Genomic DNA, 14,497 nt, shown 5'->3' on the forward strand with positions numbered 1-14,497 from the left:
AGAACTACTCTACCAGCTTAAATCAGTGCCACACTGGAGAAATCTTTAATTAGCTTATACACAGAACCAAACTTTTCTGCAAGACACAAACGAGATGCAAACTATTGAGACCTCAGGTAACAACACTGCGGATCTGACGCTTGTCTTATTAAGCGCTGTCTTAATTTGCAGTCTAAATGTGCGGTATCAATGTCAAACTTTGGATTATTTTATTAGCTCAAAGTTACCGCTACCTATCGCTATCTGCACTTAATTTTGGTTAACTAATGATGAATTGTCTGTAGAATCTATGGTAACACCGCTTTAGTGGATCGTGTGGGGAGTAACATGCCCGGGTTTGTTGTGGTGTGTGTGCCATGGTGACAGGGGCAGATCAGGGGCAGATCCGCGGCTACCGCTGCAAAATCTGCACCGAAGAACTACAGAATAATGTTAATATTATGCGAGAAAATGCTGCTTATATCATTCAGCTTTGATTGATGTTGTTCTTGTGTTTCCTGAGAACACTGTAAATATCCGAGGCCAGCCGGACTGGTTGGTTAACAGCAATGTTGTTGCGCAAGTCTCATTTAATGAGACTCTTTTCTCCTTTTTTAAAAATTTCAATCAGTGATTATAACAAGTGCATTATATACTTGTACATATAATTTCTATTGTGTTATATGTGTCAAATGTTGAATTTCATAACTTGCTAAACAGCTAAGTCATCTTTTTAAAATACTTTTCAATTTAATTCGTACAAATTTGAAAACTGCTGACATTCACTTTTATTCCACTTTATATTAAACACACACAGGAAGCAGCATTAGGAAGCCACAATAAGCATATTCAACTTTTTGCAGTATAGAAACTTGACATTGACACAAAACATATGTGCTCTAACGGTGCTGAAAAATATGACATAGAAACAATATTTATAAATATCTTGATAGTAATATACATTGCTGCAAATAATAACCAAAATTCTGTTTGTACCTAAAAGGATATATCTGTCCAATAACATGAAATAATAAGCATTGTAATTACTGTAGCGTTGACCGATGTAAGGAAAGGCTGGGGAATCGTACAGGATGAGAGGGTGAACTCATTGGCTGCAGTGAGCAAAGTCCTGCTTGGAGAAGAAAAGGCAGAGAATTTCATGTATAGAACAGCTGTCCAACTGTGTTCCATCATGCTTTGGTATTGTGTTGCATCCAATGGAATTGGGACGTTTGGGACAGAAGAATGATTCAATAGAAATCCAATAAATTCTGGAAGCAAACAACAAACCATCAGTATAAAACAGCTGAAATTGAAAAGAGGATGTCTTCTACGGGTGGATAATGATCCTAAGCACACTTCAAAATCTGCATTGGACTCCCTCAAGCGGCACATTGTGAACTAAACATCACTGGGAACCTGTGGTTGGACCACAAAAGACAACAGTGTGTGTATGATGACCCAGGATTCAGTCAGAACTGAGAGACTTTTGGAAGGAAGAATGGTGCAAAAGCCCATTTCCAAGCTGTGACACTGGCCAAAGAGGGTGCTACTAGGTGCTAGGTATACCAAACCTTCATTGTGAAAATATTAATGGACATTTTGACCAAAGATGCTCAAACTTTTTGTATTCCACTATAAAATAGAATAAGTCTTTTTTTCAGTAGTCCGTGAACAGCCCAGCCTTAACCAATCCTACATTTTCAGTCTGTCCTCAGCTCTCTTTGGGCTACTAATCAGATTAGCTGTCTTGTCCTAGTGACCATCAGCTTGCATTAGCTGTTGCTACATTAGCATTCCTGTCTGCTGTCAGTGCAGCCTCCACACAACTTTCTGCCACAACCCTACTGACGTCTGTGAGACCTCCTGTCCTGCATTTGTATTAATGCTCATCGTTGCCGTACAATTGCTGAACCCCTATAAAGGGGTTTTAAAGAAGCTTAATTCTTCCCATCTGGCATCTGAGCTAAATCCTGAGTTGCTATAGGAGTGAGTAGGAGAAATGAGTAGTGCAACAGGTGAGTTCCTCTTTTACTGTTTTTACCAAGCAGATGTTCTGAATTAAGGGAAACTTCTTAAATTAAAATGCAATAGTTAACCTTTTGTACTTTGCTTCTGGCTTTCTTTTAAATCTCATCTTTTAGCCATGCTTTAGAACATCTCTGGGAAGCGCCAGCATTGCCCTCCTTATCATTGAGATGCATTACCTTCCTAATAGTTACTTCATAGCTGTATTTGTGTTTAAGCACCACATTCATGACAACTATAAACAGATTACAGTCTACGCTACATATGCTAGGCTGTCCCTAACCTGCAGTAACTCTGAGTTGTTTCTCCATGCTTTCATTTAATGTGGTCTTCCTTAAATGCACACAGAGTTTTCTCTTGGCTACTTTGGCTACTTGGTGTGGATCTGTGTTTTAATAGAGTGTAGTCAAAACAAATGGGGTATATAGATATATTGGTTTGATAGCATTTGTGAGATTTGTGGGTTGTTGCCCAGTGCAAAATCTGTAACTGTAGTAAGCTTCTTGCAGTAATGTGTGGTGTTAATGAAACTTGTTACTTTTGTTAATTAGAAACAGTGTTGCTGCCATTTTCCTGCTTTCACAGGCTGGTTCTATTGTGTTGTCTTTGCAGCGGCTGGTTGCATAATGTTGCAGAAATAATTTTGTGGTTGCAAATGAAAAAATAGATGATGCCAGGGTTCCTTTGTCCAGCAAGTGCTGCTGAAACTGACCTGGAAACAGTAGATGTTTAATTGTATAAGACATGTTGATGAATGGAAGAATTGTAAGTTTAATTAATTTGATTTTGTTTTTTACATTCAACCTGTTTTTTTTACAGCTTCCTGCTCCTAATGTTGTGAGAATGTGATTTTGAGCATTCTGTCGTTAATTGAGAAGCCCCATTTCCTGATAACTTGATAATGAACTGTAATAGTAGTTTACTACCGCAGTTTCTTCCGTTTTGCATCCACAGAAAGCCCTCTCTTCCAAGGGGTGTGGTCTTTAAGCACCTGCACTCATGATCTCCCCTTGAAACAAGAACGATGCTGAGGATTCCCCTGAGAGCAACAGTTAATGAAGGCGAATGGAGACCAAAAGGAGCTCAGGAGAAGAGGAAGTCGTTCTGACCCCAGCCTCCTCACACACCAGCTGCGAGGGTGGGTGCAGCCAGAGCGACGACCACGATGATTTTGTCGGTCTGATGGATGAGAATGGCATCATCGGACTGTTGGAAGCGCTGGAAATTGTGGGAGTTGGGGAATATAGCGATGATGGGGAAAGTTGTCACAAAGTGCCCTCTGGACTTCCGGCCCCAGTGGAGACGGAGACACGGTTGGACGAGATGGGTCATGACCGGAGCGGGTCTCTGCCGCGCAGGAAGTCGCCAGCAGAAGATGTGCAGATCCTGACACAGTCTCCAGGTCAGATTTTACCGTATTTCAATTCAACCTGTGTCGAATGGACAGATTCTATCGCCTCTCTTCTGTCCACAGGTCTCAACAGCGAGGCTGAAATGACAGGAGACAAGAAAAACAAAGGAGTGATGAGGAGGACTGACAGGAAACAGAATAGAAGCAAACACACTCGCCCATCTGGGATGCTTACACAAGCTACAGGTGTCGCTAAAGAACGCAGCCGCATATTTCAGCGCGTCTCACCTGCCACAGCGACCTGCGCACGTGAGGAAATTCCGGCTCCTTTGGGAATCGATGCCGAAACCTTTTTGGATTTGAGCTTCACGGAAGGTCTCGAAGAAACACACAGGAGTTTACCGAACCTCAGGCTGGGTCCCTGCTTCCCGCCGTCAGCCGCGTTTCCAGGAGAAACCGTGTCGGGTGTTGCCAACATGCTGGTGAATGGATCCAAGTTTCCAGATGGGACTCGCCAACCGCCAACTCCCTCATCAAGGACGATGAACGAGGGCTGCCCTGATGCTGCACGTTCATCCGCTTCATTCACAACAGAAGCCTTCAGAAACACATCAAGTCGAGCCGACAGGAATCCCACAGCCAGTCGTAAATCTGCTATGCTGAAAAATCCCAGGTGAGGCACATCTGCTTATGTTGCAGCTTTCACCATTCATGAAGAACAACCTGGATTTTTTCCTGTCTTTGTTTTGCAGTAAAAGTCGCCCGAATGGCTCCACACCAGACTACTCGAATGTGAAACCCAGGGTTAACTTCCCCAAAGTCCTTTATAAGCCACCCAAGAGTCGACTGTGCTCCCAAAGGGAGTCCCTGTCGACCGGGCCACCCACAAGGTGTGACTCCTCGGCTGGAGGTGGGAAAGAAGTGGGACCGAACATGCCAGGCGTTCCTTCTGCCACAGAGTGTCAAGAGTTGGGATGCCCCAAAGAGGCCACCAGGCTTCTCAGTGAGCTGGAGGTGAGATTCCAGTCCGGGCATTGATAAACATAAAGGAATATCATCATCACGCACTTTAGGGCTCAGTACAACATACAGGGAAAATCCTCCGCACTGCTCCCTTCCCAAACTGTCCGTCTTTGCTTTTCTTTGCCTTCATTTTGTTCTGTCTCACCGCTTAGTTCTTTTTGCAGGAGAACTACAACAAACTGTGGATTCGATACGCGGAGGCAGAGAACACCATTGACCATCTGCGCCTGGCAGCTAAGGTAAACTCTAAATGACTGTGGCAATAGACAAATTCATGGAAAACTTCAACCAAATGACCCTTTTTTAATTCCGGTTTGCATTTAAAGGCCCATTTGCAACAATAGAGCTGCCACTGGTGCATGCAAAATTGTTACGTTAGATCCACCTGTAATCAGTCATCTGATGTCAATAACAACTCTTTTTTTTACTTGTCTTTTCTTTTTCAACTATAACCATCTAATGCAGGTTTAGTCTCTGGGCAGGGAGCTGCTGAGATGAATTATGAGCCCATTTTGTTGTGTTCTCCATATCAGCACCCTAAAATCAGCTCTCAGTGCCTCAGCTCATGTGGTTCTCCTTCAGTATAACACTAAACTGCCATCTGTCCCCCCCCGCCCTCCCTTTGCTCCATGAAATCAGAGGTGGGGGAGGGGCTTACACTGAAAGATTAGTTCTATACTACAGCAGGTGATGCATCCTTTTTGGTTCTCTGTGATGGCTCATTTTACTTTGTAGAAGAGACAATGAACATTTAGAATTTCTCTTGATTTCACCTGTCATTATGATTTACTGTGACGTTGAAGGAAAAGGCATCATTCCTTTAGTGTTGCATCACCAGTCACTCCTGGTTTTGTTAAATAAAGAAATAGAAGCTAATGTGACTTTTCATCTTATTTTTTCTAAACAATTAAAGGCGAATTTTCTCAATGTGGTAGCCCACGACTCCCACTAATTCCCCCAATTCTCAATTTCTAGTTTGTAACTTCCCATGTAGTTCCCACATTTGTCAGGAGAATAAACATGGAATTTTATTTATTCTTCTTGTAATAAAACACCAATTGCATAGAAAACCAAGAGTTGTGGAAATTATTGGAATTCATGACAGTGTTACAATTGTTAAAGGCACTAATATTGTGTAATTTCTGTAAAAATGCCCTGGCACATTTAAAGATATACGTATAGTTGGTGTGCTGCTACTATAACCTGTCCTTGTCTGCAGGTAAACCTGCACTCTGATGGTCCAAAGCCCGGCCACTTGCTGCAGTCAATTTATAACCAGGAGGCCTCGAAGTTCATGATGCTGAATTTCCCTCAGGCCCAAAGAGCAGAGACCAGCTCGGTCTCTCTTCATTCCAATGGACACAGAACTCCAGAATGTATATTTATCCCACTCAGTCTTAATCATCATAGTTCAACGAGGCTGAATTTACCCGTTCTGTCCTTTCATCAGATACTCCAAGAGATCCCCCCGATTCTCCAGTAACAAAAGAGCCCGACAGGATTCTCTGCAGTCAGGCTAACGAGTTTCTCCACCAGGTAAAGCAACTGTTCACAATCGTTTGGGGCCTGAATGTAATCAGAAGCTCAATTTCCCAGTTTTACTTCCAGCTGCAGACGTTTGAGGATCTCCTCAACTGCAGGAAACTCAAACCTGACGAACAAAGAAAGGTAAAATCTCATATTAACAGAACGATTTAAGCGCCATATAAAGATACTCATCAACAACACTCGTCTTCAGGAACTCTCACAGCTTTTTGAAGGTCTCCGATCTTTGGAGAGCAGCTTCTTGCTGGCAAAGGATGAGCACAAACTGCTGAAGAAAGAGGAAGAAAATAGCCATTTTGACCCTGACCGGTGAGAATTAAAGCAAATTAAGGAGAACGTTCATCAATCATCCCCCGGTGTGTGTTAATATTTGTGTGTCCCTCAGGGAGCTGGAGGGGCTGATCTTTGATTGTGTTCTGTACATGGAAGAACTGAGGGAGCATGCAGAGCAAATAACAGAGGATCTGCTGACCTTCGAGCCTTCTCCCACTCTAGCTCGTAGCCCTTCCCTTTCAGAGGCCAAAGAATACCTGACTGACCCTCAGGTACCACCAAACAACACCACTAGAGACTTTTACCCCTGGTCCTTGTGTTGAAGAGGAGAAAATACACACGTACAAGCAGCATGTAGCAGGACTAAAATGATGCGTTCACGCCCAAGGCCAAAGTCATGGTTCATGTTTTTGCACCCTGGTTGAAATTTGCTTTAATCCGTCATGCGATGTGTGTGAGCTGGCGATCATCTTTTGAATTTGTGGCTTAAGTAGAGATGAATTACATCTCACATGCTGCTTTATATTCGCATTTCTAAAATCTTGACTCAAGGCCTTTATTCTTGCCGTAAAATCCGATTTCCGTCTTTCTCTCTCCCAGAAAACACATATACCTTCAGTGGTTGAGCCACAACAGGCAGCAGCAGCAGCAGCAGCCATGTTCAGCTCCATCAGCAACAAGAGTGACAGAGAAGAAGCCCAGAAAGAAACTCTCCACCTCAGAACTGTCGATGGCAAAGCTGGGCACAATGGAGAATTTAATAAACCACCAGATAAGTGAGTGAGGATATTTGGGGGGGATTGATTGTTTAAAGTCATATTTAATCATGCATGTTGTCCTTCATAACTAGCCATCAAAGCATCAGGGAAATCCCTCAGCCTTTAGCTCTGAGTCAGAAGAACGAAGCTCACCTTCCCCCTGCATCAAAACCAGACATGCAGCCGGTGGAGTTGGAGGAAGAAGAATCAAATCAAAGCTTTGAAAAGCTGAAAGTAAAAGAGAGGCCTCAACAGAGGTTAGTCTTAAACACAAACTGGATGGAATATTCCAGTTGAGAAAAACTGTAAACTTTGACCTTTTTATAAAACAATTTATACCTAACATGTTTCTTTTCCCATCAGCCCCCAGGACTCCTCTCCTCATTCATATAGCGGCGCACAGCCCGTCAGCCAGCCCATCATGCTGGATCCTTCCAGCAGACAAGGGTGTGAGATGAAAACATCCCACAGCAGTAGCCTGAGCAGTCTGGGAGAGACTGCTGCCTTGGAGAAGAAGAACTCCAAACTTCAGTCTGGGAGCTGCAGGATGCCTTCTCAGGTTATGTTAACATCAAGAATTGTGGCAAAATTAGCATTAGCTGCTAAAGGGCTAGTATGCAGTCACCGTTCCAGTTGTTTGGTGACATTGAGGTCAGGCCTTGTTGCCCCAAAGTTTTATGAACAGCAGTGTCCAACAGTAAGCTGAAAATGTTAAGATTGCGCTTCACTGGTATGAACCCTTCTAGCCCACACCCATTCTGGGTTATAATGCTCCATGGCTAAATTGCTCTTGTTCCTAAATGCTCACATTATTTAATATTGTTTACAGTTTATTTTGAAATACAGTAAGTAGCTGAGATAACTTGTGTCTTATGAGAGTAAAATCCTGTAAAAGTAAAGCCCCAGAGACCTCAGAATGGTCTACTTTGTGTAAAAAATATTTGAAAATGAGACTGCAGTACTAGATGCTAGGTGCTTCCTGTATCAAGCAAATATCTTAATTAAATAATCAACAGACATAATTAAATACTTTTGTCCACTTAATGTCTGTTTTTTTACTCCATATACAACTCTAATCAGGGGATTATTAAAAGTTATATTTAAACACACGAAAGTTTCTATGACTTGATCAATATAAACCAGTGAAGCCTACTTGCCTGCTGTCATGATTTGACTGCTTCTTCTTGTCTCTGGAGAGTAGATTGATAATAATGTTAATGTTTCCACGCCGAGCACTCTTTTCTTTTTGTTTTGCTTTCAGCTTTAGCTACAATGTGTCTTCATTGTGTGTTGAGCAGGATGGAATCTTCTCTCCGGAGACCGATAGTGGGTTTAATGGTACGGAGAGCCGCCATCCAACTCCTACAGGAGTTCCCAGTCTTCTCCATCAGGGGGCAATAGAGAGGTGGGGTGGTCTGTGCCTGGTTGAAACGACTTCATCACACAATACACGTGGATTTACTGTTGCAACAAACGGATCTGTCTGATCTGTGTCTGTATTTTGAATATTTCTTTAACATTTGTCACAGTTCTTCAGTGGTTCGCAACAGGGATTCCAAGAACCCAGACAGTGGTGTGGTTACATCACCACATCCTTATTCTTTGTTGCCAAGCTGTTGCCCGGCAACAGAGCTCAGGGCAACGTCCAAGTTCAATTCAAAGCAACCGAGGAGAACCAAACCCAGAAAGGGACAGAGGAGAAGGACCTTCACCTGCTCTCATCAGTCCTGGCTTAAAAAAAGCGAGAGCGAGATGAGTGACGTTGAGCCATCGAGTGAGTTTTTACTTCTGACATCTTTGAATCTTATAAAAGACTATTCTTTGTAATTGTTCTTCTTCATCGGCGTTGTATTCTGCTGTCTTTTTTGTCTTCAGGTTCCTCTGTGTCTGAAGCTGGACGGATTGGCCGCTACGCAGAGTCGGTCACTCCTGCCAGTGCAACTTCCTCCCGTTCTTCCCAGCACTGCCATGGAAGTTGTGCCAAAGCCCGGAGCTTCCCTGAGCTGCCCAACAACAGGTGAGTGTGACCCGACAGTTGCAGTGTGGATACACGTGAAAGGATTTGCGTGTCCATGCTGAGACCTATAGAGAATGTCAAATATTTATCTGAGACGTGATGTTGAAAATGTCTTTGCTGCATCAGGTCACACATATAATGAAAACCCAATATTCAACTCTCATTGTGTAACAATTTGTATTTTATTGCAGAGTTGGCTGCTATTGATTGTGCTTACAGTTTAGGAGGTATTGTTTCCACATGGTGTGTGGTGTTGCGTGGTTGTGTTTTGAATGCGTGTGCAACTGCACTGACACTTGCATGGACGTCATTATTGTGAAACACAGGCTACTTCTGTTTGATTTTAAGTTATATGGTGGTTGATTTGGGGACCACTTCTATTTTTTTTCAAAGCGATTCCATCCATTTTTTGTCAGTGTTTCCATGCAGATGCTGCAGGCTGAGGTGAGCAGACTGCACACGAGGCTAGAAAGTTGTCTGAAAGAGAGGGGGCAATCAGTGTCCTCAAGTGCAACTATGGTTCAGGAAAACCACCATCACCCCAGGACGTCCACACCTCGTGTCAGGTTGGTGGCTTTTCCCCTTAATGTGGGCTGTAGAGCGCGTGTACGTAGATCTCACAGGTAATCCCCCCCCCCCTCCCATAGCAGGGCAGTGAACACAGATGGGGGAGCAGCGGTCAGGAAAAGACCCTGCTGTGGTCAAAGACACAGTCCTGACGTCTGTAAGTGAGCCTTCGTATCTGACATTCTCTTAAAGAACGTTGTAGAATCCGAGTTATATCCTAAAGCCAAATTCTTCATTAACTTTAATGAAGGACAGGACAGTAGAGTGTTTCATAACTCTTTGATCTAATATGAATATTACATTCACACATTGTTGAGTGTGTTTGATGTGTTTATTCTTAGTGGGATGTTCAGATGATCCCCATACACCCCCCCAGTCTGTGGTGTCCAGATGTACCCAAACACTGTCTGCAGCTTCATACACCAACACTGTCCACAGGAAGAAGGACCCTTCCAGGACAACAGAGTCCACGATAGGCAGTTAATATTTAAATTCATGTAGTTTTCTCCCACTTACAAACATCATACCGAGTCAGGCGTGTGTTTGGTTGTTGGTTACAGTAACACACAGGAGTGTGTCGGTCCAAGCACCCGAAGCCTCAGATGAACCCGACACCACGCACCCTCGTCCCGCTCACCATCAAGCTCCGTGTTGCCACTGTATTTCATATCAGCGAGCGCAAGCTGAGGGTGAGAAGGCCTTTTTGTCCTGATGTTGTTGTTGTTTTTTAAAATCTAACTTTGTCAATGAAAGCTGAGGCCATTGCAGCTCTGCTGTTAAACAGAGGCGTTAAATCCTCTTCTAGTTCCAGCCGCTAGCAGCAAAGAGTCAGTTCGCTCCTGCTGCAGTCGTCACTGCCGTCACTGTGGAAGCACAGACACAGGTGAGGGATAAAAATGAGCTTTTGGACAGAACCATCACTGAAGAATTACTGATTGTGCTGGTTTGAATTCAGCTGAATTCTTGTGGTCTGAGCCATTGATATTAATTACCCATAAATCCTAATTAGCCGCTACTTTATTTGTCATAATTATCAATGACTGGCGGGTAACTAATAGTCAGTCTGTAGAGCTCTTATTAACACGAACTGAAATGAAAAATATTGCTAAAAACTAAATGTAATTTAAATTAGAATTGCCTAATTTGGTTTCAATTTCCATAGTATACAATGCCAATCATAAAGATGACTATAGTTTTTTTTTAAAAGACAACAAACTTCATAATTTTAGCTTCTACACATGCAGAATGATCCATGACGTTGCCCAAATCTTGTTCAGCACCACAGTTCCCAGATCAGTGTGCAGTAAATAAAACAAGTCTAATCATCTGAGGTGCCTGTCGTTCCCAGACTGTCCCAGATTCACACACAGTAACACAAACACACACCACCAACCAGCTGAAGCAGTTAAATGCTGCGCATCCGCATCTGCAGCTCCACCTTCATCTCTCCAGTACTTGTGTCCACTTCCTGTCCTGTAAGTTCATCTCCATTAAGCCGTCCAGAAAGTATTTCCTGCCTCAGCTCGAGCTGATGTCACATTTCTTTGTGTTGACCCCCACTTCAGGTTGTGCCCATCACCATCCTGTCCATCTCCTAGCAACAACAACGACACAATAGCAGGAGTCAGAAGTCAAAAAGCGGCGCGGAAGTTTGCAGCGTCTCCTGGTGGGCGGAATTTCCTGGACCGCTCACTGAACAAAGCCATCAGAGCAGCGAAGCACATGAAGAGCACCTCAGGACACATGTCTCACTCTCTGAGTTTTGGACTGCACCAGCAGCAGCAGCTGCTCACTCCACTGATGTCCCAGCTGAGTCAAAGACAGACATCAAACTGATCTCCATGGTAACGTCATCAATCTGCATGTATCACTGAGGCCTTTTTTGTCAGATGGAATGATACTTGAAGAAGTAAGTTCCACTCAAACTGTGGCGACATAGATCAGTTTTTTAACATTGTTATTGATCATATTGATTTTCGAATGAATGAGGGAATTCTGACTTCTTCAAGTTGCAGCTAATGGTAACGTCCATATTTGCGTGGAGCTATTTATAGTTCACATGACCAGCATGTTTTATTGTGTACATTCTTTGTCCGGTGTTGGTGCGTGGTACTCAGCAAGTGAATATACTGTTGATTCCGCTGTTGACCAAATGCACAACAGTCAAATTCTTTATAAATGGTCATTTTTCAAGCTATTATGTAAAAAGACTGTATTCAATGAAAGATGCTGGATTTCCTCAGGGTTTTTTAGTCATTGGTCACATGACCCATTCATATTTTTAACTGTAGTATTTTTTAGCCTACTAAAATTAGTAGTTTAATGTACTGAATACTAAACAGGACCACTAATAATGTTAAAAACGTGTCTACTAAGGTAGAAATTTGTTTTTATGTGAAATTCAATGATATTTTTGTAAAACTCTGGTGGAATTTGTTAGCTTTTTTTGCTTTAGTGTCTCTGACTGATATTTTACTCCTGATCTCATTGTTCTAATAAAAAAAATGGGACAATTTACCATAATTGAAGCCAATTTATTATTAGACAGCCTTATTACATATTTAGGTACACATGGAAGTTTTGTTTGTGCTTCAACACTCGCAAACATACAATCCCAATAACAGTTAAGGACAGACTAATGCATCATATTTCTTTTTTCCTCTGATAAATAATTTGGATATAAACTGATTGATTTGACAGCGTAAACCCTATACAACTGTAAATAAAATAAAATAAAAAAAATCATAAACACAAAGTCAAGCATTTGCATCACAGAAAATGCAGCATAGTGCAATATACAACTGGTCTGGCTGGGAAATAGGAAGAATTAAAGCAAGGAGCCTGGGGGGGGGAGGGGTGTGTACAGCAAAGCCATTCACCAGTGGAGGGTTTTACATTGCACCAGAGGAAAAATAGTTATTACTTCTTTTTCCGGGGGTTTGACAGCTAACAACTACAGCTAAACATCACAAACACGGCGGCTGCACGTTGGCATTTAGAAAGGAAAAGCATCACTAGTTCACAGTCAGAAACATCACCAGTCAACAGTGAGACGCTAAAACGGCAACATATGGCAGCTACACAACACTACTCAGTGCATGGCCCGATGAGACATCATTACTAACCAAAGATTACTCCGACAGCATACAATACTGAAATACAACCGGCCCTTTTAACAATATTTATTAAATATTCGCAAGCAACGGCCTTTATTTGACATTAAAACGGAAAGTTTCTCTGGAGAAAGGAAAAGGCTTGTGGTTTGTGTAAATACGGCCTGAGCAGCTGGAGGAGGGATGAACCAGGCTTTCACAGCATCTCCTAAACCCACCTTCACTAAAGCAGTGCTAAAAATACCAGCTTTGAATATCCAACACTGAAATGAATAAAAAAGAAACCAAAGAAATCACCCCGTGCAAATCTGCTGAGAGGTCGCGCCACACGAGTACAGATCTAATAAAACGCATCTGTTAACGACGACAAAGTGTATGTGTACAGGTGAAGAGTAACGTTGAGAGGTTTGAGAAGGACGGAATGTACTTTAATACAAGCTCGTGAAAAAAAAAAGCTACTTTCTGAGCATCCGCACCTAATAACAAACGCCGCAATTCCCATCCCTCCTCCGACTGCTTCCAAATCAAAACCCACACTCACAAGAAAGCAACCCCAAGGATCAAAAGAAAACTACTACTTTTACACATTCTAGCAGGTTTCATAGCATATAATATTACATTTTGGTACTTCAGGTCTTAAATGGCCTTCTCTTTTGATATTTAAACCGTTTTAAATAAGCTCATTTATTTGCATCCATTGTAAAACATGAGAATACTTGCAACAGTTTTCTTTGATACAACATATATATTTTTTGTCATCTGTTTTTTTTTTTTTCGTCTTCTCAAGCAAGATGCATACACGATCAATGTAAGGGCTTTTGGGGGGGGCGGGGGGTACTGAGGTGAACCAGTGGGGGGGTGGAGAGATGCGACAGGAGGAGTTTAACTTGTCACTTCTTCATCTGGTTTGTTCATGGACTTGAGCTGCTCCAGCAGGGTGGTGGGGGTGACGATGCTGGTTGATCCTGAAGACACACACACACATAGAGTCAGATTTACGTATTTTGGCTGAGAAAGATTCAAAATGTGTTTTCAGCTCTGGCTATGGATGCTTGTTAATGAGGGACGTTCGCACAAAAGGATGAAACTAAAGACAGAAAGAGCCCTCTAACCCAAAATGTGACATTCGATCAGTTCAACGAGCAGAATCAAACCTTAACTCTCCAAAAGCACAACTAAAGCTAAAGATGCTCTTTCTTTGAATTCTATATATTTTTCCAAATATTAAATCGCATTTCACTAAAATCAAAAGTATTATATTTCATACTTGCACCAACAACAGTCAGTTTCAGACATTATTTTAAGTCTAAAAGGCAAAACACACGACTTCTGCCTTTGATTCAGATTAGACATACGTAGACGTTTATGCATTTCTATAAAGTATAATGGTGAGTAACAACAGCAAAGTTAATACACTAGAGTTGATATATTTATTATTTTTGATTTACTAGACATGTTATATTGCATGCAGGCTGATACCTCCAAACAGCCAATCAGGTGTTTTTTTTAAAAAAAGGTCACGTGACCATTTTCTGCCTTTAAACTCATGCACATTGTTGTCATGTGCTGTCAGAAAATCAATAGAAAGCTACAGCAAAAACACAAAATCTGTTTAAAATGTGTTATGAAATCCAAGTCTGCGATAAATGTGTAAAATAATACTAAACGTGGTAACCCTGGCAACACAGAAATGAACTGTTGTGACAGCTGAAGACACATTTCAGACACAGAGAGGTGCAGGGCTGAAGTAAAGCAAACAAGTCTGTCGCTTCATCCCCACATTTGCAGATGGAGTACAGCCACTGTAATCCGTCATCAGATGAAAGACAAAGACACTGTTTGA

The 14,497-nt window shown here is 42.2% G+C and overlaps 2 protein-coding genes across 9 annotated transcripts in view; one reads left to right on the forward strand and one right to left on the reverse strand.

The window, feature by feature from the left end:
- akna (AT-hook transcription factor) lies at window positions 1–12,247 on the forward strand. Of its 7 annotated transcripts, none has more exons than XM_029837994.1 (23): window positions 1–116; window positions 2,962–3,409; window positions 3,482–4,031; window positions 4,111–4,372; window positions 4,546–4,620; window positions 5,601–5,757; window positions 5,832–5,917; window positions 5,990–6,049; window positions 6,120–6,235; window positions 6,312–6,471; window positions 6,800–6,975; window positions 7,050–7,214; window positions 7,321–7,516; window positions 8,256–8,362; window positions 8,487–8,731; window positions 8,833–8,974; window positions 9,391–9,540; window positions 9,622–9,698; window positions 9,883–10,020; window positions 10,102–10,230; window positions 10,347–10,424; window positions 10,890–11,016; window positions 11,107–12,247. In XM_029837994.1, exons 2-23 carry the CDS (start codon window positions 3,073–3,075, stop codon window positions 11,375–11,377), a joined length of 3,804 nt encoding a protein of 1,267 aa, XP_029693854.1. In that variant the 5' UTR covers window positions 1–116; window positions 2,962–3,072; the 3' UTR covers window positions 11,378–12,247. The 7 variants fall into 7 exon arrangements, with proteins under 7 accessions (XP_029693854.1, XP_029693857.1, XP_029693858.1 ...); XM_029837997.1 differs by having other exon boundaries at window positions 9,883–10,017; XM_029837998.1 differs by having other exon boundaries at window positions 9,625–9,698.
- The window catches only part of stxbp1a (syntaxin binding protein 1a), a 19,923-nt gene continuing 17,480 nt past the window's right edge, over window positions 12,055–14,497 (reverse strand). For both annotated transcript variants that reach the window (XM_029838002.1, XM_003976505.3), the window contains one exon: window positions 12,055–13,619. Coding sequence is in view for 1 of the 2 variants with exons in the window: in XM_003976505.3 (XP_003976554.1) it covers window positions 13,537–13,619 (83 nt within the window). In the remaining variant the exon portion in view is untranslated. The remainder of the gene's footprint in view (window positions 13,620–14,497) is intronic.

This window comes from Takifugu rubripes, chromosome 6, assembly GCF_901000725.2.
Source record: "Takifugu rubripes chromosome 6, fTakRub1.2, whole genome shotgun sequence".
In the NCBI taxonomy this organism is placed as follows: domain Eukaryota; kingdom Metazoa; phylum Chordata; class Actinopteri; order Tetraodontiformes; family Tetraodontidae; genus Takifugu; species Takifugu rubripes.